Source organism: Pollachius pollachius, assembly GCF_949987615.1.
Source record: "Pollachius pollachius genome assembly, chromosome: 12".
Classification (NCBI taxonomy): domain Eukaryota; kingdom Metazoa; phylum Chordata; class Actinopteri; order Gadiformes; family Gadidae; genus Pollachius; species Pollachius pollachius.
This window is the reverse complement of record NC_136945.1, coordinates 14,564,123-14,590,779: the sequence shown is the minus strand read 5'-3', so window position 1 is coordinate 14,590,779 and position 26,657 is coordinate 14,564,123. Positions and strand designations below refer to the sequence as shown.

General features: G+C 45.7%; 2 protein-coding genes across 4 annotated transcripts; both read left to right on the top strand.

The window, feature by feature from the left end:
- The first annotated feature begins 300 nt into the window (after positions 1-300).
- mcm2 (minichromosome maintenance complex component 2) lies at positions 301-10,445 on the top strand. Its single transcript, XM_079748652.1, has 20 exons — positions 301-328; positions 1,216-1,400; positions 1,835-2,001; positions 2,170-2,303; positions 2,585-2,723; positions 3,091-3,188; positions 3,461-3,582; positions 3,909-4,116; positions 4,373-4,507; positions 4,771-4,962; positions 5,526-5,619; positions 5,830-5,908; positions 6,224-6,395; positions 6,806-6,932; positions 7,686-7,798; positions 8,312-8,479; positions 8,564-8,638; positions 9,048-9,230; positions 9,545-9,700; positions 9,922-10,445. The coding sequence occupies exons 1-20, from the start codon at positions 323-325 to the stop codon at positions 10,030-10,032; spliced, it is 2,664 nt and encodes an 887-aa protein (XP_079604778.1). The 5' UTR covers positions 301-322; the 3' UTR covers positions 10,033-10,445.
- A 407-nt stretch (positions 10,446-10,852) lies between these two features.
- podxl2 (podocalyxin-like 2) lies at positions 10,853-22,033 on the top strand. Of its 3 annotated transcripts, XR_013812307.1 has the most exons (14): positions 10,854-11,197; positions 12,986-13,314; positions 13,529-13,850; positions 15,631-15,752; positions 15,968-16,157; positions 16,487-16,627; positions 16,773-16,945; positions 17,094-17,168; positions 17,873-18,029; positions 18,146-18,207; positions 18,786-18,965; positions 19,285-19,446; positions 19,802-19,919; positions 20,449-22,033. XR_013812307.1 is itself a non-coding variant. In XM_079748654.1 (13 exons), exons 1-13 carry the CDS (start codon positions 11,149-11,151, stop codon positions 19,859-19,861), a joined length of 1,977 nt encoding a protein of 658 aa, XP_079604780.1. In that variant the 5' UTR covers positions 10,853-11,148; the 3' UTR covers positions 19,862-22,033. The 3 variants fall into 3 exon arrangements, 2 of the variants coding, with proteins under 2 accessions (XP_079604780.1, XP_079604779.1); XM_079748654.1 differs by having other exon boundaries at positions 10,853-11,197; positions 16,818-16,945; positions 19,802-22,033; XM_079748653.1 differs by having other exon boundaries at positions 19,802-22,033.
- Positions 22,034-26,657: the final 4,624 nt, after the last annotated feature.

Below are 26,657 nucleotides of genomic sequence, written 5' to 3'. Positions count from 1 at the left end.
AAACCGTTATAGCATGTCTCGCATGAGGGACATGGGTTACATGAGTGGAAATGTCTTTTAACTCTGAAACACCGCCCCCTTTACGTGAGAGGAAGGAGCCTGCTGATTTCCCGGGAAATGTTCACTGATAAATCAACTATGTGAAGCAACGCCCATCTTTATGGTCACTGGCCAATGAGAACGCTGTTCCTGAACTTTCTCATTGAATATTCATAACCTTTCGCGGGCTTTGTGAATCACGTGGTTGTTTCGCGCGAAAACTCGGTCCAGGCAGGGAGGCGTCATCGGTTGCAAGACGCTGACTACTCCAGACACACTCACAATGGCGGTGAGTAAAACATTTAAAATACAACATAGCGAACCAATATATAGCCTTTTTGACAGTGTATGAATTTATAAAGTTACTATACTAACCTTTGGCTATAATGTCCATGGCTGTTTTATGTATATGGGCCGTACTGACCTGTATTTATCATAACAAAGAAAATAAAACTGAACTGTACCAACTGTACCTATTGTATTTGAAGACTTAATACTTTATACAATAAATAAATGAATCAATATCTTCACCGCTAAGTTACTTAACACAACTTAGCTTCCAACTTTTTTAACACAACTTTTGTTAACATTATGTCTCCACTCCTCGCCATGTGCTTCTTGCCATCTATTATTAGTTTAACCTAAACGTTACCCGTAATCGATACGATGCGTATCGATATCATTTCTCCATCTCGCTATTATCGTTTACTTCATTTATTCTATAAACTGTGTGTGTGGTTATCTATAAACGTTGTTCAACTGAACACACGCACACACAGGTTGATTAGTTATACGACTGTATTTTTTATTTATGGAGCCAGTATTGCTCGCAGGATTCAGAACCAGAGAGGGACAAGGGCTTTGTGGCCGATCCTATGTGTGGAGTTTGTATGTAATCAGCATGTTCACGTGGGTGCTCTGGTTTCCTCCCACACCACAAGGACATGCAGGTTTTGGGGTGGTAACCTGTGAGGCAGGCAGCCCGCTTCACCTTGCTCATCGTATAGGATGGGTTAAAAGGGAGAGAATTCACACATTCTCTCTTTTTCATATAGTCCAGAAGTTTTTTCTATATAGCTATATGTTCTGTAAGTACTTTGTTGTGCTCCTAAAGCCTATACAATCTTCAGCTGTATTTATGTGTCGCTATAATATGTTGTGTGTTGGATGGGTCAGGATTCCTCAGAGTCGTTCCAGATGGCCACCAGCCCCACACGGGCCCACAGGAGGGGAGACATGACATCGAGCCCTGGGAGGGACCTGCCCCCCTTTGAGGACGAGTCTGAGGGGCTGCTGGGGGAGGCCCTGCCTGGGGAGGAGGAGGGGGATGGAGATGATCTGATCGGTGATGGGATGGAGAGGTAAGGCAGGAGGGAGATGGTGCAGGATACACTGTGCGTGTGTGGTTATGTATAAACGTTGTTCAGCAGAGAGAGAGAGAGAGATGGGAGGGGGAAGAGAGACAAGGAGAGGTGAGAGTGGGGGAGTTGGTGGAGGGCAGGGATGGAGGGATAGAGAAGTAAGACAAGAGGGAGGTTAAGTAGGTAGCGATCGATTAAAAGGATGGATGGATGTGTGGTGGGGGGAGATGGGGACCGGAGTTTATCAGAAAATGGAAGGTAGGGTTGAGGTAGGAATAGATAGCGCAGGAGATTTTACTAATTGCTATGGCTCATAATATTTATAGACGACGGTTTTGTTACGCTTTTCCCAATAATTGTTGTGAAGGTGTTTCAATGATGCTACTAAAATAGGTCCCATTTGTAAAGCGCGTCTTCCCACCCCCCTCCCCCAGGGACTACCGAGCCATCCCCGAACTGGACCGCTACGAGGCGGAGGGTCTGGACGAGGACGAGCTGTCGGAGCTCTCCCCAGGAGCCAGGGCTGCTGCTGAGGAGGCCATGAGCAGGAGGGACCGGGAGCAGGGCCTCAGTGGACGGCTCCGCAGGGGACTGCTCTATGGTGAGGAGCAGAGCAGAGGGTGGAGGATGAGGCCCTCCTCTACAGTGAGGGAGGAGTAGAGAGGAGAGGTCTGAACCTACCATCCGGTGCGAGTGGAGCCCGGTGTAGTGGAGCAAGGGGTTTATTATTATTTATTTGTTTTATTTATTTTCCTATTCTCACCCCCAGATGTCGAAGATGAGGATGACGAGCGTCCCGGAGCTCGGAGAAGGCGATTGGCTGAGAGGGCAGCGGACAGCGGGGCCGGAGACGGAGAAGACGAGGAGATGATCGAGAGCATAGAGAACCTGGAGGACATGAAGGTCTGTTCTGTTAAGTTAACCTGGTGCACTCTGATGTAGTTTGGATCACTTAAAAAATGGAAGTCTCCGGTATCAGTGGACATACCACTTTTTCATTGCATTGATTTACAAAGTGTGTTGATTGGCAGAATGAATTAAAGTACTCCCGAGTATAATAACCTGGTTGGCTGTTCCTTGACCTCGGGGTCAATTCTTCTCTAGTGGAGCGATAGCCGAACCACAACAGTTTCCCAGCCTGCTGGGTTTGTGTCTGACAACCCTCTGCTGCTGCCTTGCTCCAGGGCCACACGGTGCGGGAGTGGGTGTCCATGTCAGCCCCCCGGCTGGAGATCTACCACCGCTTCAAGAACTTCCTGCGGACCCACGTGGACGAGAACGGACACAATGTCTTCAAGGAGAAGATCAGCGACATGTGCAAAGGTAGGAGCTCCTCTATGCTGTGGGTGATCTACTGTCTTTAATCATAAAAGCCCTTTCTATTGAACTGTTTTACTATTTAGACATTCGCCGGATGCTCTTATCTACCCAATCAGATCCATGTCATTAAGCAGCAGGTAGGGGTTAGAGTAGCACCACAAACTATTCTCTAGATCAATATCTGAAGTCCGATGTGGCAGCGTTTAGTTTATTTTGCTACCTATTTGTAACAACCAATCGTGGTCGGGGGTCAGGGCTCAGCTAGTAATTGGCAAACAAAAACTTGGCCAGCAGTAGCAAACTATTAAATATCCTGTGTGTGTGTGTGTGTGTGTGTGTGTGTGTGTGTGTGTGTGTGTGTGTTCTCCAGAGAACAAGGAGAGCCTGGTGGTGAACTATGAACACCTGGCAGCCAGAGAACATGTGCTGGCCTACTTCCTGCCCGAGGCCCCCACAGAGATGCTCAAAGTGAGTCTGTCTCCAGGCCATCAAGCAGCCGCAAGTCATTACTGGGTTAATTATCACTTAACTAACCAATTCACTAAAAATATCACTATCAAAACAAAGTTACATTTGTCTGGTTATTTAGTTGCATACTATCTTAGTTCTCAACGATAAACTGTGGTAAATTACTCGTACATTAGTCTGAATGTGTCTAGTTGTGTAACACAGTTGTAAACACTGTGGTTTAGTAGTTAAATTGTTGCCTTTGTAGTCATATATTCTGTGTGTGATGTCAGATCTTTGATGAGGCGGCTAAGGAGGTGGTGTTGGCCATGTTCCCCAAATACGGCCGCATCGCCCACCAGATCCATGTCCGCATCTGTAACCTGCCACTGGTAGAGGAGCTGCGCTCACTCAGGTCAGACACACACTTGGAACATGATCTGTTTGTGAGCTTGTGAATAATTCATTATATAAAGTATCATTTTCTCTCCGTATTTGTTGGTTATTGGTAAAAATATCCTTCCTGCCTCTCCATCTCGATTCTGAATAAGAAATCAACGATTCAGCTCTTAAATTTAATTTTCTTGCTAGTATCCCCCGTCTCCCTCTCACGTCTCTAGTCGGCTTCAAAATAAAAAATTGCCTCTACAGTTGGCCAAAATTCAAAATAAAAGCCCCTGCCCGCCTCTTCCTTCACAAGTTTGATTTCAAACTAAAAGCCCGCTGTCTGTATTCCTGCAGGCAGCTCCATCTGAACCAGCTGATCCGGACAAGCGGGGTGGTGACGAGCTGTACCGGGGTGCTGCCACAGCTAGCCATGGTCAAGTACAACTGTAACAAGTGTAACTTCGTCCTGGGACCGTTCTTCCAGTCCCAGAACCAGGAGGTGAAGCCCGGCTCCTGCCCAGAGTGTCAGTCCATGGGGCCCTTTGACATCAACATGGAGGAGGTACTGGCTCTCTACGTTTACAGTACATGTTTAACCTCATCTAGTATTTTGACACTTCACTTTTATGCAAAAAACGGTTCATTGTTAACATCCCTATTTGTTATTTATTTTCCTTTCAAGCTTTGTATATTTAACCTTTTAAAATTTTCAATAAACGGCTTTGTTTTTTTTAAATGCATGTCTGGGGTCAAAATGTTTTCCGTAATTAACTGTTTCTATGTATTTAATTACTCAACCAATCACATTTCTTTTCCAGACAGTATACCAGAACTACCAGCGAATCACTATCCAGGAGAGTCCTGGCAAGGTGGCTGCAGGCCGCCTCCCACGTTCCAAAGACGCCATCCTATTGGCTGACCTGGTGGACAACTGTAGGCCTGGGGATGAGATTGTGAGTCCCACATTCATATTTACATTTTTTTACCCATTTTTTAAGTTCTTATTGGAAAAATCTTTAACGTTATCCGTGTTCTAAACTGTTAAGACTATCATTGATAATAAACTTGATTTAAATGATTCTTTCATTTTAAACTGTATTTTTGCGCTACATTTTTCAAACTTATCTTTTGTGTTAAATAGCGATCATATTGTTATTTGACTGTGCGTCACTTAAACGTGATCTTGTGTATACCTTTAACTTAACCGCCTGGTCAGGAGCTGACAGGGATCTACCACAACAACTACGACGGCTCCCTCAACATGGCCAATGGCTTCCCCGTGTTCGCTACCGTCATCCTGGCCAATCACATCTCCTGCCGCGACCAGCGCGTTGCTGTGGGAGCACTCACAGACGAGGACGTGAAGGCCATCATGGCGCTGTCCAAGGACGAGCGCATCGGCGAGCGGGTGAGCCTGACGACAAGCGCACACCTGGAAAAACACAGGGCTTTATTCACACTTTACACACACACCTACAGTAGAGACACACAGGGCTTTATTCACACTGTACATGCACATCTAGAGACACACAGGGTTTGGTTCACACTTTACACGCACACCTGGAAACACATTGGATTTCATTCACACTTGTGCATAATTATACATGCACCTATACATACTTTTACACACACGTCGTGCAAACGCCTTTACAGAAACTTTTGTTTAGGTGTGGTTTTACATCTGTACCTTTTGGATGCACATTTTGTCAGTGACGTGCATACGTTTTTTCTTTTTGTTAATTTGACGTTATAACAATATAGGGAACTACCCGGTTTACTGCTGATCATATAAAACAAATTAACCAACTATACTTGAATTCTTAAAGTTGGTGTCTGGTCGAGCCATCTCATCTTTCATTGGCCCAAAGATGAAAGCACAATGACTCACTCCATGCAGCTACAAAATACTGTTAGCCAATTCAAAACGAGGCTTCTAATGCGTTGTTTCACGTTAATGTTCCTCTCCTACAGGTGTTCGCCAGTATCGGACCATCCATCTATGGCCACGAAGACATCAAGAGAGCCCTGGGTCTCGCTCTGTTCGGAGGAGAGCCAAAGAACCCAGGTACCCATCTCTTCTTCCAACTTCACAACTGCTCTTCCTTGTCAAGCTCAACCTCCGCCTCTCCTTCCTCTTTCAGACCCTCTTGATCTCTCCTGCTGTGCTATAAACTGACCGCCTCAATCTCTCATTCCACTTCTCCTGATACTGACTGTGGGGAGGATGTTCTTATCAGCTTCCTCCTTTAAACCAACCTCTCTCCCCCTCCCCCAGGTGGTAAACACAAGGTCCGTGGAGACATCAACATTCTGCTTTGTGGAGACCCAGGAACGGCTAAATCCCAGTTCCTTAAGTATGTACAGCGTTAGTTCCATGGAGTTTCATGAGAATAAGGAGCTGGAGCCAAACCAACAGTCCTGTGTTTAGTTTCTGCTTGAAAAAGGGGGCTGTGCGTTCTCCAGAGAACACACAGGAGTGTGGGTGTGTGTGTTGGTGCAGTATATGATGGTGTGTGGGTGCAGTATGTTAAGAAGTGAGGGTTCACTATGCTAAGGAATGAGGGTGTGTGTGTTGGTGCAGTATATGATGGTGTGTGGGTGCAGTATGTTAAGAAGTGTGTTTGGGTGCAGTGTGGGTGCAGTATGTTAAGTTGTGTTTATCGCCGCAGGTATGTGGAGAAAGTTGCCAGCCGGGCGGTGTTCACCACGGGCCAGGGGGCGTCTGCGGTGGGGTTGACGGCTTACGTCCAGCGCCACCCGGTCAGCCGGGAGTGGACCCTGGAGGCCGGGGCCCTGGTGCTGGCAGACCGCGGCGTGTGTCTCATCGATGAGTTCGACAAGGTGAGGCCCGGCCTGCTACTCTTGCACATGCTCACATTGTTCGGGGGAAAAACTCAGTTGTTCTCGTTACGTGGTTTTTCGTCATCTGGGGACTGTTAACTGTAACACAGCTCAAAGGATGTGAGAGAACGGGAGTTGCGGTATAACGCATGACCTTCTCTCAGCCTGCACATAAATGTTACTTTTGTTTCAATCTTTAGTGAAACGTGTTGAAAGCTTTGGTTAAATAGTTCCCTTGGTGTTAAAACATGTCTGGAGGCAGTGCATTGTGCTCTGACCCCCAAACGGGTGGTAGAACTTCTCCTGATCCCAAATATATTTCTCTCGCTCTCGCTCTCGCTCGCTCGCTCGCTCGCTCTCTCTCTCTCTCTCTCTCTCGCTCTCTCGCTCTCTCTCCCCCCCCCCTCCAGATGAATGACGCAGACAGGACCAGTATCCACGAAGCGATGGAGCAGCAGAGCATCTCCATCTCTAAGGCCGGCATCGTCACCTCGCTACAGGCCCGCTGCACTGTCATCGCTGCTTCTAACCCCATAGGTACTTACTCACTCTCATAACTACACACCCCCCCCCCCTGCACAGCTTTGAACTAGACTTGGCTTAAACAGAGGTGCTGATTGCCTGTGTGGCGTAACAGAGCTTATGAAGTGGCTGTGTTTTTTAACAGAGCATGTGGTGTAACGGAGGAGTTGATTGGCTCTGGGGTGTAACAGAGAGGGTTGGCTCTGTGGTGTAACAGAGAGGATTGGCTCTGTGGTGTAACAGAGAGGATTGGCTCTGTGGTGTAACCGAGAGGATTGGCTCTGTGGTGTAACGGGGAGGATTGGCTCTGTGGTGTAACGGGGAGGATTGGCTCTGTGGTGTAACGGGGAGGATTGGCTCCGTGGTGTAACCGAGAGGATTGGCTCTGTGGTGTAACGGAGGTGCTCTGTGGTGTAACGGAGAGGATTGGCTCTGTGGTGTAACGGAGAGGATTGGCTCTGTGGTGTAACAGAGAGGATTGGCTCTGTGGTGTAACGGAGGTGCTCTGTGGTGTAACGGAGAGGATTGGCTCTGTGGTGTAACGGAGAGGATTGGCTCTGTGGTGTAACGGAGAGGATTGGCTCTGTGGTGTAACGGAGGTGCTCTGTGGTGTAACGGAGAGGATTGGCTCTGTGGTGTAACGGAGAGGATTGGCTCTGTGGTGTAACGGAGAGGATTGGCTCTGTGGTGTAACGGAGGTGCTCTGTGGTGTAACGGAGAGGATTGGCTCTGTGGTGTAACGGAGGTGCTGATTATCTGTGTTCCCAGGTGGGCGGTATGACCCCTCGCTGACCTTCTCTGAGAACGTGGACTTGACGGAGCCCATCGTGTCTCGCTTTGACGTGCTGTGTGTTGTCCGAGACACTGTGGACCCTGTTCAGGTAAAAACAAGCCCGCACTGTAACATTTACATGGGGTCATTTATCCAGATCCACTTGCAAGTTAGGCTGTTGTTTTAGTGCTGTTTACCCGGTGCACTGCGTTGTATAAGTGCTCTTAAACAGCACTATTTTTTTTTATTCTGGTAACCAGTTATGTGGATTATATTATCCTTCTTACCGTTGATTGATCTTCCTGAGCAAAGAGATGGGACTATTTTTTAAATGCACCATACATATGGAATGACTTGCAAAAAACCTGATCTCATCTGAACATTTTTTTACTCTCTGCTTAGCTGTACGATATGTCTGTTCTTGTTTATCTGTATTTTTGCTTTTGGCTTTATTTAAACCAGATGTGTAAACTGCTCGTCTTGACCAACTTCTATAGGTCTATTTTTTTAAAGGTCTTTTTTGATAGAAAGATCTAATGGGATTTCCGGTTTAAATAAAATAAAATGCAATTTATGATATAAGAAAATATCCATATATTCTATTGTCCACATGTCTCTCTAGGATGAGATGCTGGCTCGCTTCGTGGTGGGCTCCCACATCAAGCATCACCCTAGCAACAAGGATGGCGGCATGGCGGGCCTGGAGGAGGTGATCCTCCCCAACTCCTCAGACGTCCCCCTCATCCCCCAGGAGCTGCTCAGGAAGTTCATCATCTACGCCAAGGAGAAGGTATGCGCACACACGCATGCACACACATCACCACGTGTCCACAGTGTTGTTTTCTAACGCCTTGTTGTTCGTGTTGTTTTCTAGATTCACCCCAAACTGAATCAGATGGACCAGGACAAGGTGGCCCGTATCTACAGTGAACTCCGCAAGGAGTCCATGGTGAGCCTCCAACACAGACTGCACCGTGGGAGAGGGTGTTTCAAAGGATGTCCAAGTTAAAGTATTAGCTTAGAGATGGTTAAGTTGAGGTTAGTGGTGGTTGAATTATTTGGAACAAGATTCATCTTCTTCCAAATACTGTACATGTATCATCTGTCTGCTTTAGGGATTCATCCAAAGCCCTGTAGATATGTGGCCCCTGATCAGCTTATTCTCTCTCTCTCTCTCTCTCTCTCTCTCTCTCTCTCTCTCTCTCTCTCTCTCTCTCTCTCTCTCTCTCTCTCTCTCTCTCTCTCTCTCTCTCTCTCTCTCTCTCTCTCTCTCTCTCTCTCTCTCTCTCTCTCTCTCTCTCTCAATGAATGGACAACCGCTCTGAGATGTGTTTCTAAAGTTGTTTCCGTAACCCCAGGCAACGGGCAGCATCCCCATCACGGTGCGTCACATCGAGTCCATGATCCGCCTGGCCGAGGCCCACGCCCGCATCCACCTGCGGGACTACGTCCTGGAGGACGACGTGAACATGGCCATCAGAGTGATGCTGGAGAGCTTCATCGACACGCAGAAGTTCAGCGTCATGAGGAGCATGCGCAAGGTGAGGAGCACGTGGTCGTCATGGTACTGGTGAGGTCGAGGAGCACCATGGGGGTGGGGAGGAGTACGAAGTTGAGCAGCTGGTTTTGATGAAGAGGAGTTAGTCACAATATGGATGATGATGAGCATGATGAAGGGGAGGAGCAAGAGGAGGATGGAGAGTTGTCTAAAGTAACCCTGAGGATAGAGAGGAGGCTCTTCCAGAGTGCTAGACTAGTGTGAAGAGGGAGGTGAGCTTCTGGGACAACAACCTCCAGTTTTTACAACAGTGTTGCATTTGTTTCATTGTGTGTGTTTGTGTGTGTGTGTTTGCAGACGTTTGCGCGCTACCTGGCTTTCAAGCGCGACAACAACGAGCTGCTGCTGTTCATCCTGAAGCAGCTGGTGGCCGAGCAGATGGCCTATCAGAGGAACCGGTACGGAGCACAGAGCGACGTCGTCGAGGTCCCCGAGAAGGACCTGCAGGAGAAGGTATGTCGCCTCAGAGACGGTCGACATCAATGCACTTGAGCTGAGGAGAGTTGGCTATGATGGTCGTATGACGAACGTCTGCTGGCGGGCCTCGATGGCAGAAGGAGTGGGGAGTTTGCTTGAGTCTTGAGCCGCAGCCTAAAGAAAACAAAGCCCTCTTGAGTGGCGCTGTAGTGGCCATACTGTCCTGACCCAACTCTTCCCCCCCCCCCCCCCCCCAGGCGAGGCAGATCAACATCCACAGTCTGTCCTCCTTCTACGACAGTGAGCTCTTCACCTCCAACCGGTTCTCCCACGATGCCAAGAAGAAGCTGATCCAGCAGCAGTTCTAGACACTCGGGAGTCGTCTGTTACTCGCTGGCCGCTGCTTGTAAATACGTGTACATTTTCCGTCGTGTGTTTTTTGATAAATGATTCTAAAAATGGGGTCCGTGAAGGAGCAGAACCCCTCCGTTGGCGAAGTCTCCTTGAAAAATAACATTGTTGTCAAATCGCCTACACAAGTTGTTTTTGGTTTGTTTGTCTGCGATGTGTGATGAGGGTTCATGCTACCATTTTGAATGAATCGGCTTGTTTAACCCCTTTTGTGTCATCAGCGGAATAAATAATTGTAAAGTCATTGCTGTATTTACAATTAATGAGCAAGATAATGAACGTAGTAAAAAAAAATGCAATGAAATGTTACAAAAGTTTTCTTGTACATGGTGAAAATAAAAAATATAATGTGTTCATATGTTTTGTAAAACGTTAGTTGTTGAACTGAAGATAATAAAATAATTTCTATGCAGTGACATTGCTTTTATTCTCATTGTTTGGTATTTCAGAGCAATAAAGCCTTCGACATTCTGCACATCTTAACATGTCTCAGCAAGACAATGCAGATTAATGTGATTAGGGGCGTCTCCGCAGGGGGCTTGGTACATGCCAGCACTACATTTTACACATACTAAATCTTGTTATTAGCATCATAAAATAATATAAATAAAATAATTCGGATATCTTATCAAGTAAGTTGACATGGGGAAGTATATTACATTTACACTACTTTGCAAAGGCGGGGTGGGGGGGCCCACACCCCCTTCCACCCACACTAACCCAGTCTGGGCAGACCGGTTCTTTGGATCAAGTCCTGATCGGGTGAATCGCAGCCTATCGTGTTGTGCTGCGTCACGTTCACATACCAGACTCAAGGGTTTCTAACCTTCTGTCTTAATTCCACCCTGAAGCTCAAAAGCGGAGGGACCGTGGACCGCTGGTCTTGATATATTCTGCAAACCAGGTGTGTACTCCGCTCTGTCAGCCGACAGTCAGATACCAGACGTAAGGGAAGCCAAGGACCGGGGTCTAGAGAAGGGCCGTGGTGACGAGAATGACGTACACTTGACTTGTCTTTCATCCTCGTTGACCACCACAAGCTCCGATATCAACGGCATCATCAGCCCGTGAGGATGCCGTCCGCCGCCGGTTTAACGGCGCTCTTTCAGATGCTGCTGATCGGTGAGTCTGAACCTCGCTATACGGATCGCCAGATAGCAATGCATGAACTCGTGGTCTTTAATCGTTTCCGCATTTCATAGACAAGCGTGACGCCGTGTGAAAAACAGATTTTCTTTAGCCCATGTTGTGGTATTATCTAGGCCTGCGTGCGTGTGAATATATCGCAATGCTATAATGATTAATGTGTGGATGTGTTCGGGGTGGCACGCAGCGCGCACACTGCAGTGTTTACACAGAAAGTGAGACGGGACTGCAGCACCGTTACATTATAATAAGATACGGGTTGGAGCGATGTGGCTAAACCATTTTAGTAGGGCGAGGGTTTTTCCGTAATCCGTGTAAATATTCAACAAAGTTTTAGTTCATTTTGACCGAATCGGGAACTACCTTGACATCTTTATCTCCAACTGTCCTTCAAACGCAAAACCCAGTCTCTGTCTCTGTGTCTGTGTGTGTGTGTGTGTGTGTGTGTGTGTGTGTGTGTGTGTGTGTGTGTGTGTGTGTGTGTCTCTCTCTCTCTCTCTCTCTCTCTCTCTCTCTCTCTCTCTCTCTCTCTCTCTCTCTCTCTCTCTCTCTCACACACACACACACACACACACACACACACACACACACACACACACACACACACACTCAAACCTCTCCTGCAAACCCCATTATTCTCCCCTATCTCCCCCCACACACACACACACTCACACAGAACCAACCCCCCACTCTAACCCCAGATTTAAAAAGATTTGGGGAGGTGTGTGTGTGTGTGTGTGTGTGTGTGTGTGTGTGTGTGTGTGTGTGTGTGTGTTGTGGTATAAGCTGATCAGGGGCCACATATCTACAGGGCTTTGGATGAATCCCTAACGCAGGCAGACAGACAGACAGACAGACAGACAGACAGACAGACAGAGAGAAGATACATGCACAGTATTTGGAAGAAGATAAATCTTGCAAAACCTAATAATGTAGAAGTCCTCATACCTAAACTTAACCATCTCTAACCTAATACCTCAACTTAACCATCTATAAACTAATACCTCAATTTAACCATCTCTAAATTATTATGTTAAATTGCAACCCATCATGACATTATAATCTGTTCGTCGAGGTCATCCAGACGACCATCTGTGTAGCCCGGCACAATGGACAGAGAGATGCATGATGGGACAGATGGACAGACAGACAGACAGACAGACAGACAGACAGACAGACAGACAGACAGACAGACAGACAGACAGACAGACAGACAGACAGACAGACAGACAGACAGACAGACAGACAGACAGACAGACAGACAGACAGACAGACAGACAGACAGACAGACAAGATAAGACGAGAGGAGAGATAGGAAAAAAGGCAGAAGAAACCAGAGTATGACAGACAGACAGACAGACAGGGATACAGAGAAACAGACAGAACAGAGATGCGGCCAGAAATAGATACAAGCAGTATCTGTATTATACATCTGTATTATACAAGCAGACAGACGGGTAGTCTGACAGACCATGATTACAGACGGATAACGACGGACAAATAAGCAGAGAACCAGATGGATGAATAGATGGATGGACAAAGAACAGAATGCATAAATATAAAAATAGATGAATGGTTTTAATGAATAAATAGGAAGATACACAGAACGTGTTTTATTTTTAGATTTGATTCAGAACGAATTGACACATACACAACAGTACCGATAAGAATTAATCACATTTGATCAAACCAAAATGTTGAACAACAGACTCTGGGAAGCTCGTTAAAAACAATCATCAATCTCTTTATCCTCTTCTTCCTCAGGCCTGGTCACAGGGGGGGCGGAGCCTCTCACAGGGCCCCAGCCAATCAGGGCCCACCAAGAAGAGCTGGCCAAAGTCCGAACTCTTGTAATCCAGGAGTTAGCCGGACCCCGACGTCAGCTACTCCAGGAGTTAGTCCTGGCCCAGCCCCATCTGGTCCACGACATGAGCCGTCTGGAGGTCCAGGATACGGCTCGGTCCTCCCAGGCCAAAACCCTCTCCTCCACTCAGTCCAACACGACACAGAACAACCCCCTCCGGGGCGTGGCCAGGGCCCCTGACGCACTGACCACTGCAGAACACACGCTGGACGAAGTGGAGGTGATGGAGGTGGGGATCAAGCCTTTTACAGATTCATTCTATATTATACTATGTACTATGTAGTCAATTAACAGATGCATTTATCAAAAGCGACTCAATGCGGAAATTCAGACACTGACTTAATTTTAAGTGGCTTTGGATGAAACCGTCTGCTAAGGGACTTAGTGTAATGGATATCCAGTTCATTATTGACAAGAAGCATTTCAAACCTGTCCATTTCCAGAGGATGGTCCATCTCCACCCTCCCCATGAGACCCAAGAGCTCCGTGGCACGCCAGACTCCCCCGACCCAGAGACGGAGCCTCGGGCCGGGCCGGGGGCTGCGGACTCCTCCCTGGAGGCTTCGGGACTCTACGGAGGGGACACAGAGGACAGAGAACGAGCAGAGGACGGAGAGGAGAGGGAGAGGAGAGGAGGAGTCGAGAGAGAGGAGGAGGACTGGGAGAAAAGGCCAGGGGTAGAAGAGGGGGGAGATGGAGGTGTGCAGCTCTGGGAGGACCTGGAGGAGGGCAACTACACAGGGCCCGATCTGGACGCGTTCATTGGTTAGTAGGCAACCATTATGGAGGCCCTTCTCTCTCTCTTCTCTCTCTCTCTCTCTCTCTCTCTCTCTCTCTCTCTCTCTCTATCTCTTCAATTCAAAGTGCTTTATTAGCATGAATGTTTGAATACAGTATTGCCAAAGCAATATTCAAGTTACACAATAATAATTGTTCAAATAACAGATAATAATAATAATAATAATAATAATAATAATAATGATAATAATAGTAATAATAATAATAATAATAAAATAAAAAGTCAGACTGAATCTCTCAAGTTGTGACATTTCAGGGCATATTGTGCTACCACGGCAGCAGAAGGACCTTCACCAAGAAGAATTGGAATTTTGTCCTTATGTTCCATGTCTGCAAAATCCGTAATATAGATTTGTAATTTGGTGAAGTATATCTGTCTTAAAATCTCATATTTTTTACAATGTAAAAGAGAGTGCTCCTCTGTCTCAACCTTCTCTGCCTGACAGTGACCAGACATTCTGTGTTCCCACGGTAGCCAGGTCTTTCTGTGTCTGCCTGTTTCTCCTGCAAGATTGTGGTCACTGAGCCTGAGCTGGGTCCTGATTTGTCTCTGCTTCACATCTCTGACAGAGAGGAGATATGAGATGTTTAGGATCAGACAGGAATACATTCTACTTTGGTTTGAGGTTTGGTTTGTCCAATGTTCCAAATAGTCTTCTTTTTCTTGATTCTTGATTGATTCTTGATTAATTATTTTGTTGACTCTAATTGGTGTTTGGGAAGCAGTGCTGGACTGAGCTTGATGTGTGTTAGTTAGTTTCAGCACCAGTGGCACCGGGGACTCTTGTCAAGGTTCAGTTCCTGGGTTTCTTGTGCTTCAAAATGAAGTTTATTCTTGGGACTAGATTTTAAGTGCATCCAGAATTTTAGTGCTCGTCTTTGGATGGGTATAGCCAATGGGTAACAACCTAATTCTGCCCTACATGCATTGTTTGGTATTTTTGTTTGGACTTTCAATATGGATCGGCAGAATTCAGCATGTAGGGCCTCTATCGATGCTTATCCCATGTAGTGTAGTCATGTGCACTGAGTGGACACCAGAGCTCACTTTCATACAACGCGATAGGCTGTATTATAATGTCGAATAATTTGCACCAGATTGAGATAGGTATGTTTATGTTGTAAAATTTAGATTTTATTGCGTAAAGGGCTCTACAGGCTTTTTCTTAGAGTTCATTCACTGCCATGCTGAAACTTCCAGATGCAGTAATATCTAGACCAAGGTAGGTATACTTCATTGTGTGTTCTAGGACGGTGCTTCCTAGAGTGTACATGTATTTGCTTTCCTGACATTTGGGCTCTGTCTCTTCCTCGCCTACATGGTCTCTCTCTCTCTCTCTCTCTCTCTCTCTCTCTCTCTCTCTCTCTCTCTCTCTGAGAGGACTATGCAGAGATCACATTCATGGTGAGAAGGATGAACCTCTGCCAAGGCTTTACTGGCACAGCAGTGATGGGGAATGTGGTGTTTAACTTTAGCTTTAACCTTAATCCTCAACTTGGTAACATTGTAGAGACATGATTTCTCTGTGTTCAAAACATATCTGACTCTCTCTCTCTCTCTCTCTCTCTCTCTCTCTCTCTCTCTCTCTCTCTCTCTCTCTCTCTCTCGCTCTCTCTCCTGCAAACCCCAGTATTCACCCCTATCTACCCCCCTTCCACACACAAACACACGACCAACCTCCAACCCCAGATTTAAAAAGATTTGGGGAGACTCATAGTTTCTGAAATGTCTCTTTGTGTTTGCCAGGCTACAGTCCATCTTTCCCCCAGTCCTCCCCCGAGGCCGGCCCTCAGCCGGCTGACCTGTCCCCTCCAGGGAGGCACCACCACCCTGGGCTGGAGGAGATACCCGCTGCTGTGGTCTCAGAGGTTTGGAGCACAGGCCATTTCTTTTTGAACTGGTCACATCAAGTACTTCATCTCAAGATTTGAGCAACTTGTAACACGAATAATAATACTCCTGCTCATACTTTAAAACAATCTCTAATAATCACTAATAATATTATTAATACTACTTCTACTACATTAATCGCTACTACAGTTATAACTTGTACTGATGGTGCCCTACTCATGTTGTTCTGTAGGTGATGCCCGTGGTGAGGGGGGAGGGGGAGGGGCAGGCCAGTGGAATAGGAATCTTCCACAACTCTGTTACCGTAGCGACACCCACGTCCTCCTCCTCTTCCCTGCGTCCAGTGGCGACGGAGCCCACGGAGACGGAGACCGGGACGGACTTCGGGCTGGTGGGATTCGCATGGTCTGACGTTCCAAGAGGTACTTCCTTTGAGGAGATAAACAACCACACTTTTATTTGGATGGCAGGCACCAGTGGATTAAAAGAGTAGAGAATAGAGTAGCACATAGTTAGTAAGGCGACCATTCTAAACAGCTAACTTCTATACTACTTTAATACTTAGTTAAAATAGTTGTACATAGAATAGTGAAACAGTTTTAGAGGGGTGCATTAGTAGAAGAGTGGGTTGGTTAAAATAGTCAAATAGATAAAGGTATTTAAGAGAATATAGTTAGCATAGCGAGTCACACAGTGAGATGTACAGTGAGATAAGACAGTATTTTAGCTTGTTCTTCCTTCTGTTTAACAGCTGAGGAAGAGGAAGGGGAGGAGGAAGAGGAGGAGACAGGACTTTCTCAACTGGACATTTTTACCCTGAATCCCACGGTGCCCGAAGTGGGCTTGGCCCCAACTCGAGGGCCCCTGCAGCCAGCTGTGGAGACAGAGGAAGGTGTGTGTGTGTGTGTGTGTGTGTGTGTGTATGTGTGCGTGCGTGTGTTTGTATTATAAAGTCTGTAGTATCCTAGGTAGTACATTAAGGGTGTTTGGTTTATGATGTGATGACGGTGTTTAATGATTGGCGTGTGGTGTTCTAGATTCCGAGGACTTTAAGAATCCGAGGCTCCTCCCCCATACCACAGACTTCTCCAGGGACTTGCTGGGACTGACCACGCCAACGATGGCTCCGGGATCAGAGGTCAGAGGAGGGGGAGTCACAGAGATCCACCTGACAGATGCTCCCCTCGACGAACTGCTGAAGGCCCAACAGGTACACACACACACACACAATCAGGCAGACTCACAGACAGACGGACAGATAACTGCTTTGCTAACATTACTTCTCCCTGTCTCATTACTTCTCATTACTTCTTCCCTCCTCTCCTCTCCTCCTTGTGGTTCCCTTTTCTGGCCACTAGGTGGTGTGTGTGGACTGGAGAGAGTTAGTGGGCCGTGGCTACGTCTTCCTAAATATCAGCCACAACATGAACTGCGTGAGTCCAGGAAGATTATTGTATCAATAACCATCTGATAGAATTGTGTTCAGAGTTGATTAGAGATGAGAGATGATTATGTTTATCCCCATGGTTACCTGCATAGCAATAATGTCTTCTACGGAAGCCAAGCAGGGCTGGTCCTGGTCCGTCCTTGAATGGGGGAGCAGTTGGTGGTGGTAGAGGTGTTAGGGCCAGTAAGGGCTGCTCAACCCTCTTGCCTATGTAATATCCTCAATACCTTGGGAGAGAGATAGGCTGTCACAGTGGCTGTCCACTGTGACAGCCACTGTGTGCTAGCAGCTAGCCCATACTGGCATCCATGCATCACCCTGGTGGGTGCTACACACTGGTAGTGTCATTACCCCCCCCCCCCGCAAATGTGTTATAAAGGATAAAGTAGCTAAATGTAGCCAACTGAAACCTTTAAAAGAGGCTACAAAAAAAGTATTCGGTCCCAGCTCAAATGAGGCGGCACTAAACTGCGCCACTTTATACAAGATAATACAATTGGCTTGTTAATGAATGTGATTGGCTCGTTAGGGCTGTGACTGGCTCATCAATGCTGTGGTTGGCTCGTTAAGGAAAATGGGTGCAGGACATTTGCACGTTGTTGACTAAAATTAAACCTGTCCCAAACCCTTTGTGTGTGTGTGTGTGTGTGTGCGTGTGTGCGCGTGTGCGTGTGCCTGTTTGGTGTGCAGGAGGAGTTCCGTGCAGACCAGGGAGTGAGGCTACTGGATTTGATGGAGCGTGTGTTCGCTCGCAGGCTCAGCAGCCCTGAAGGATCATGGGTATTATACCTCAGCAAACCAAACCACCACCAGCCCCAGCTGCTCATGAACGTGGCCTCCAACCACGGTATGAGCATGCATATTACACACACACAACCCACCATTCCTATTCATATTACATACCTACAACACGCTATTCACATACATATATATAACATCTATGTGTATTATATTATGTTTCAGGTGTGATCGCTACTAAAGAGGTGCTTAAGATGCTGGGAGAGGTTCGAAAGAGTTTAATCCAGGTAACACACTGAGCCAAAGACCATGCTACACCCCACCTAGGGGACTTTTACTGGCTCCTCAGAACAAAGGATGCAGGGTGTTGGTGTGGAAAATCCGGTTCATGGAAAGTTTTGCATGTAATGATACATTGCCTAGTGCTCCGTGTTGCCTCGAAGGAGATCTCTCCCTGAGTGTGTGTGGAGATGGCTGGTCTCACCAGTGCACAGCTGTGCAGCCTCACCCAGCCCCAGATACCAGTCAGACTTGGCCAGTTGAGGCTGCTTAAACAAGCCATCATCCACACACATCCACACACGGACAGACAGCCAGACCGACAGACAGACCGACAGACCGACAGACCGACAGACCGACAGACCGACAGACCGACAGACCGACAGACCGACAGACAGACAGACAGACAGACAGACAGACAGACAGACAGACAGACAGACAGATATTGGTGTGTGTGAATACATGTATATAAATATATATGCAGTATATTTATATTTAATCTGTGTGTTTGTGTGTACATACAGCTTGGGGTATATATATATATATATATATATATATGTGTGTGTTTGTATGTGTTTGCATACAGCTTGGTGTGTTGGAGTTCGGGCCAGCCAGCAGCTGTGCAGTACAGCCAGCTGCCAGCAGGGGGGACTACAGCAAGCTGCTAGTAGTCCTACTGATCATTGGCTCAGTCTGCCTGCTCATCATCTCCTCTGGCCTGGGATACATCTGCTGGCAGAGACGCCTCCTGGCCTCAAAGACAATGGTGGGGAAACACACACACACACACACACACACACACACAAACACACACACACACACACACACACACACACTGTCATCACTCACACACGCAGTCAGTCATTTACATTTAGATTTAGGGCATTTAGCAGACGCTTGTAACCACAGCGACTTACAATAAGTGTCTTTGTCAAAAGAAAGAGAAACAATATATCGCTGTCGGTACAGTAAGGATGTTCAAAGAACCAAGTTTGTCAGTCAGTCAGTCAGTCAGTCAGTGAGGCAGTCACACACTTACTAGCACATAAACTAAGACACACACTCTCCCATGTAACAACAAATAGTCTCGAGCCGAGGAGCTTCATTTTGTGGAGAACGGTTGCCACGACAACCCTACCCTGGATGTGACCAATGACAGCCAGCCTGAGATGCAGGAGAAGAAGGCGAGCACCAATGGGCTGGCGGGGAGCCGCGAAGGGGGCGAGGTCGACAGCAGCCGCTGGCAGGTGAGTAACATGTGCATGCTGGGACAGTTCAGAAGGGTTTGTGGATCTGTAGCCGGGTGTCCCAGTCCATGGGGATGAATTAATTAAAGAACACCTATTTTAATTCCAGATATATTCAAATAAGTCTTCAAAATTAGCCATTTCATAAATCGATCCAGTTTGACATCAGAAGTAGGAGTGTCGACCCAAATGTTTGATGGGTAGATCAGCCGGCCCTTCTACCCAGTGGACTGTACCTACTGGCAGACTGATCTACCCATAATGCATCTGGGGGTCAAATAAGAGCCTTTAAATAAAGATTGGACACGTTTCTGGTAGGATTCTTGGTAATGTTTCTTGTTTATTATCCCTCTAGGTTTTCGTTAACCAAGCAGGATGTGAGGAGGAGGAAGAGGAGCAGGACACCCATCTCTGATAGACAGAGGAAGAGGAAGAGAGGGAGGAGGAAGAGCAAGAGAGGGAGGATGACATGGGTAACGTCTCATATCGGTAAAAAATATTTGAGCACAAGAGAAGGAAGAGAGACGATGAATGATAGACGGATGTGTTTCCCAATCACAACTAAACCAAGCTGGTCATGAGGAGGAGTCACTGACATCACAGGAAGTCATTGTCGCAGAGGTTCTATCAAAGTTAAAGTAGAGTGTAGTGCCTAAAGCACATTTTTTATTGTTTGAACTTTTAGCATTCAACATAGACTTGAGTCCCTTTGAGGCGAGTGTAAAAACACAACCCCGCCTCATGCATGCTCTCTGTGCTTTGCTCTGTTAAAACCTTACGATTGTAGTTCTTGTTTGGGTCACGCTACAAATGTGATGCAAAATGTGCGCTCCGTGTGCTTTGGGCTCAGGTCTCAGAGTGTTTACATGGAGGGAAAGAGTGCCTAACAGGTGGGTTGGTGGTTAACGACAACACATGGGAACGTTCCCATTGGTTAAATGATTTTGCGAGACGTCAACCTTGAAGCATCTGCATTGGAAGTGTGCTCTCCTCAACTCTCAGATGGGTTTGGACCTGACACCTCATCATCGTCGAGACCGCCTGGGGGTGACACCAACTCCTCCTCCCACATCTTCGACCAACTATTTGGCCCCTGGCCTCCGGGAGCGACTCCGCATGGTCCTTGTACTGCTGGCGCTGAAAGTGTCTTTAAGGAGCCGGCCCTCCATCTCCAATGCCCTCTCTGACCGCTTTATTAAACCCTGCAAGCCTTTTGATGCTTCTTTAATAATGTTGGCATGGCAACTGCATTCAGCTGGTGACCTCTAAAGTGGAGTCACATGTCGTCCGTAACATTCGGCCCCACTGTCTGCATCCAGGGGTCCACACTGCCCACCCGCCCAGGCTCCTCGAATTTCCTGATCCGTGCTATAGCCCAGCTATGTAGCTATGTGATCCTACGCAACGCGCTATAGCCAAGCCATGTAGCTAAGTGATGCTATGCTACGTACTTTAGCCCGGCCATGACGCTACGTGTTGCTACCCAATGCCACATGCTATAGCCAGACCATGTAGCATCACTATGCTACACTGTGTGTTGTAGCAGGGCCGAGTAGCTATTATATGCTACGCTGCGGGCTATAGCCGGCAATTTAGTTACACAATGCTGTGCTTGGTGCTAAAGCTGGGCCACGTAGCTACAATTTGCCACGCTATGCAACGCCGTTCGTGTGCCACCCACTTTACTGGTCATCGGTTTAAAGGCTGCTAGTATTGACAATACGTATTTACCGGCCTTGTGGAACACGTCAAATAGTGAGGCTACCTTTTTATTTTGCTTCGATTACGCTTAATGTTCTGAGAAGAGATAGCCTGCTGTTTATGGAGTGTAACCCTAAAAATAACCCAGTTTATGGTTTGCCAAGCAACTTCTGGTCACGTTCTCTGCTCAATGCGGAGCCTAATCTGATTGTATGTTCCTGTCCAGGGCCTAGAAGTGCTTCTTCATGTGCAGGTGGCTTCATTACACTCAACTGGACTCTGGAGGCCGCCCCGGTTCCGTTTTCTATTTAGCACAAATGTTAAGGTCCAGCAATGTCGATTAAATCAGAGATCAATGTAGCAAGACAAGCGTTGCTGTCGTCAGTTTACCCAATGTATAAAACCAGGAATATACTATGTTTCTTTTTGTCTGCAGCCACATTTTCTCAAAGGTTTCTTTCACACGCTAGCAAATTATCGATGTGCAAAGTGAACCAACAAATTACTCTGAACCAATCGTAGCCTATTCAGCTTGTGTTGAGTTCAAACCCATGGAGAGTCCTGCAGCCGGACTCCAGTGCTCTGCATGACCCAAACAACCGCCGCTGGACGACAGGCCGGTGCAGCAACGGATGATCTGCTTGCTGTGGCCTCTTAGCGTTTTTAGCAATGCCTGATGTCGTGCACGTGTTTCAGAGCTTAACCTTTCAATCACACCAACATGTATCTGCATAATGGCCTTCCGCTCATTGGCTGTCTGATGAGATTATCGCCATGGTTACCAAAACTTATTTTAAATTGATTTCATAGTTCATTTTTTTAACATGCATCATCTGCTTTTGTCCAGGTAATAAGTTAAACATGACAAATATATATCAGAAACCTAGTTGTGTTTGCTCATTACTGGAAGAGTTTGTTTTCATTTAAAGTTTTGTAAGTTGTATTCTTCATTCTTTACTATTTACACCTATATTGTGTAAAACAGAAGCAGAGAAGTCACATGCTGCATGATTTATTATGCTTACATTTAAACCCTTAGAGCGTCTAATAAGATGTTAACATGTTGAAAGTCTTCTCCCTGAGCCTTGCAATTGTGTTTTACCATCAAGAGACTACAGCTCCTCAAGACACAAGCAAATATATAAAAATATAGTAATATAATATACAAATATATTAGATAAAACTCGGCAATCACAACACATCTATATGGATAATATACTATTTTACAAACTTTGGAATTCAATTAGTTTGTGCTTCCATATTTTGAGGCAAGTAAATCGTAACAATCCAACTTACCCTTCTCTGTAGTTACAGGGTAAGTTGGATATATAAGCGGTGGTAGTTCCCCCTTAAAACATTTAGTTAGACAATAAGTACAGGGTACAATAATCGAAAGCAGTGTTTGCCCTTTAAAAATATTACAAAGGTTAAAATGTGCGAATACCATACGTAAAATTGAAATCCCGGTGGTTCAAATCTGAAACAGGTGTTATTAATCCACTAGCACGATGCTGGTAATAGTTTAGCTGGATCGATTTGAGTTTGTTTCAAATTCAAATAACTATTTTTCCCGTGAGGGAACTTCATCTCACATTTATCGCATGTTTTGTAATATGCCAAGTGTATTGATGAGTGGTATCAAGGACTTGCATCCACACGGCCGTAGGTTTAATTAATCTGTCTAATTATTCAAGTGCTTAATTGATAACGGCCAAAGATTTTTTGGAACATTTGTCTCCCGTTAATCAAAGGTGCTGTGCCATTATTTGAGTTAACTTTCTAAGAAATGGCATAGCCATATTTGTCAGTTATTATTAGGGATACGAGCAGCGAAAATGCTTGCTCCCCTATTGTTTCTGTACCGTTCATTTTTTCTCCGAAATTCTGCAAAAGCCATACTGCAGCCTATACGGCGCTATACGGCGCTATAGCCTAGGTGGCGCTATTGTAAAAAATCATGAATTAGGCTTATTTCTCCTCACCAGATTGACCTGGACTCAAAATTCTTTCATCATATTAATCTCTAGAATCAGATGCATCATTATGGCCCCGCTCTTATGCCCTAAAAATGTTTACTTTTCCCACAATTTCATAGAAAAGCCAAACATGATAAAAGACAGGATACAATAATAATAAAAAAAATCACCAAAATTGCCACATAAAATCATTAGACCAAGCCTCACAAAAGTTATCAAACATAATTTTTTTATTTAGTTCCATTTGAGAAATATTGGCCCATAAAGTTGGAGCAGTTAGCCCATTTGTTATTGTATAAAATAACATACGACTATCATAAGGTGGATACCAATACCCCCTACTACCCATAAACCAAAATTGTGGTACTGAACCCAAAGGTGGCGCTATTTTAAAAAATATGAACTAGCCTTATTTCACCTTACCAGATTGACCTAGACTAAAATTCTTTCATCATATTAATCTCTAAAATCAGATTAATCTCTTTCACCCTGGTCTTCTGCTCTAAAATGTTTACTTTTCACACAATTTCATAGAAAAGCCAAACGTCCAGAGTCTCAGCCCATTTTTCCTATGACCATGTTGTTATTGTATAACATACAACTATCATTTGCTGGATTCCATTAACAGTTCAAATTTTATTTTATTGTCAGTGGCTCAATGGGATAATGCCTTTTACTGGTGATCCTTAGGTTGAGAGTTCGAATCCCGATTACAGCATCATGAACAAGCTGAACATGACATTCGGCCATGCTCTGCAGCCCACTCACCTGAAAGCCGAGGCACAGTATGGCATCAAGGGGAACATCTTCATCAACATCTTTCCTTCAAAATGATATGTCATATTTATACATCTTCCATATATATCTTCCATTAGTGTGTTCTTGACTTTTCATTTTGCTCGGACCCCGTTAATCACCGCTTGCCGTTATATTTAGGTATTTAAATTTATTGTGAGTACTGATTTGAGTTCAGTGCGCCTGCCATATGTATGAGCCAATTTAGATCTTAGACCACACCCGGCTTATTTCTTACCAATAAGTAAATTTCTTCTCTGATTAATCAAGGTCTTATTGCCTGTCAAGCACAGGTACGTGAAACGCAACCCTTCTAAATGCTGGAGAAAGGGAGGGAGGGAGCAGAGAAGGGGAGGATGTTTAATTCGTGAGTCTTGTCTACTATTTTTGACTCTTGAAGCATAGCATTCTTACCTATACCAGCTGTGGTGCGGACTCGGATCTTCGGATCTTGTTCATTCCAATGAACAAATTCTTTCAAGTTGGATCCTTAATTTGCGCATAGAAATAATTTGTTTCATATGCATGCACTTGCGAATATGCTGGGGATATACGGTAACATAGTGACGCTGGAGGGACTACGTTAAAAGTGTTTTTTAAAACAGAAACTTTTCTTTATAGGTCCATGAGACAAGCAGACAAACAGTACATGATATAGCCAACATTCTCTTTTCCTTAATCACCATAATTAGGTATATTTCTGCACATGAAGAAACCATGTATCTGAGGATCTACTATACAAACATTTAAACACTCCACCAAAAAGAGTCTCTGTAAAGTCATTAGCATGCGCAAAACCAAAAGCAAAATGAACAATCTTCTCGCAGATACATGAATGCAACACGTTTCAGTTGCAGAGCCATAGAGGGATGGAGGGGACTATTTTTGGTTGATTACTTTAAAGGTCCCATGGCATGCTACTTTATGGATGCTTTAATATAGATATTAGTGGGCCCCTAACAGTATTTGAAGACATTCCCGAAATTTAACCGTGGTGCAAAATTACAGCCATTACGAGCCAGTCGCACATTGAGCTTTCCCCAAACGCGCTGTTTCGGTGTCTGTAGCTTTAATACAAATGAGGAGGAGAGAGGCGGGTCAAGGAGGAGAGTGGGGGTGTGGCCCTGAGCAGCTTGCGGCGACGGTAACATGCGCTCTGTTTACAGTGGATGTATCGCAATGGCGAGGCGCACACAGCCTTTGGCCGTGTTCTGTAAATATTCTACAATACTAAGGGTGCTCCAGCGGAAGTCCCGGAGCTCTATACCTAATAATATCATATTATACATAGATATCTATATCATATAATACATATTATCACAGCCAAAAGCTGTGTGCGCCTCCAGACGATATTATGAATCACAAACGACTTTGTCGGGTTCTCCGACGTCTCTGGTTCTTCCTCTTCCACATCAATCTGAAGTAGACTGAACCGCGCGCTGCCCGTTGCCGGTTGGTGGTGCCTCGTGGCAGCGGGCAGCAGGCATCGGGGCTCCGACGGGAGAATATTACGGGCAACAATCCCTTTCTCCTCCATGTCGCAGTTCATGTACTTCAGGGAGTCAAAGCCAAAGTTCCTTTCCCCCAATTCCTTCTCAACCATGGCTTAGGTAACCCCAACTACAGTCTTGTTGGGGAAATACCAGAGACGTCAAAGAACCGACGTGTTATGCGCCATAACACGAACAGCAGAATGGTTATCCAAATAACAAAGAAGTGTACAACACTTGCGTTACAGTGTCTGTAATCACACACACACACACACACACACACACACACACACACACACACACACACACACACACACACACACATTTGGCGTTCGCACGGTCGTAGCTCAATGTCTCATTGGCAGGCCAAATTTGCTGGGCTGGCAAGGCAGAGAAAGAGGAGGTGGCATCTCCCCTTATGACGACATACAGGGAAAATTCCAAAGCGGTGAGTCTGAGCTTTGTTTCTTCAAAGGCTGAGCAGAATGCCTTGTGCTCGTCTTACACCCAACGAAATTTCTAGCTACAGGGAGAGCATAGGCAGGCTAGGGGAACTCATATTAATGTTAGAAAACCTCAGAAAGTGGAATTTTCATGCCATGGGATCTTTAAAATCTTGCCTTTCTCTGCCCCCTCTCTTTATATCTCTTGAATCTTAACTAGAGCTGACGAAAGCAAGATTCATTAAACGCAAGATCGCAACAGTCAAGAAATGAAATATATGATAATATCTTCCCCCAATACTGTCAAATGGAAAACCTGGTGAATATGTAGGAGCCTGGGACATGTTTGAACCTACGTTCAGCTGGACCCATTCGTTTAATGTACAGGGCCCTCTTTAGGTCAATATACAGGGTCCTCGTTAGGTTAATGTACAGGGCCCTCTTTAGGTCAATGAACAGGGTCCTCGTTAGGTTAATGTACAGGGCCCTCTTTAGGTCAATATACAGGGTCCTTGTTAGGTTAATGTACAGGGTCCTCATTAGGTTAATATACAGGGTCCTCGTTAGGTTAATATACAGGGTTCTCGTTAGTTTAATATACAAGGACCTTATTAGGTTAATACAAAGGGTCCTCGTTAGGTTAATATACAGGGATCTCGTTAGGTTAATATACAGGGATCTCGTTAGGTTAATATACAGGGTCCTCGTTAGGTTAATATGCAGGGACCTCTTTAGGTTAATATACAGGGCTCTATTTAGGTTAATATAAAGGGTCCTTGTTAGGTTAATATACAGGCAACTCGTTA

Excerpts from the sequence above, each read along its gene's own strand:
- podxl2 (XM_079748653.1), top strand. The coding sequence starts at position 11,149 with ATGCCGTCCGCCGCCGGTTTAACGGCGCTCTTTCAGATGCTGCTGATC. Across the intron at positions 18,030-18,145 it reads GAACGTGGCCTCCAACCACG|GTGTGATCGCTACTAAAGAG; the intron begins GTATGAGCATGC and ends ATTATGTTTCAG. Across the intron at positions 18,208-18,785 it reads TTCGAAAGAGTTTAATCCAG|CTTGGTGTGTTGGAGTTCGG; the intron begins GTAACACACTGA and ends GTTTGCATACAG.
- mcm2 (XM_079748652.1), top strand. Across the intron at positions 2,002-2,169 it reads CCGCAGGGGACTGCTCTATG|ATGTCGAAGATGAGGATGAC; the intron begins GTGAGGAGCAGA and ends TCTCACCCCCAG. Across the intron at positions 5,909-6,223 it reads GCTAAATCCCAGTTCCTTAA|GTATGTGGAGAAAGTTGCCA; the intron begins GTATGTACAGCG and ends TTATCGCCGCAG.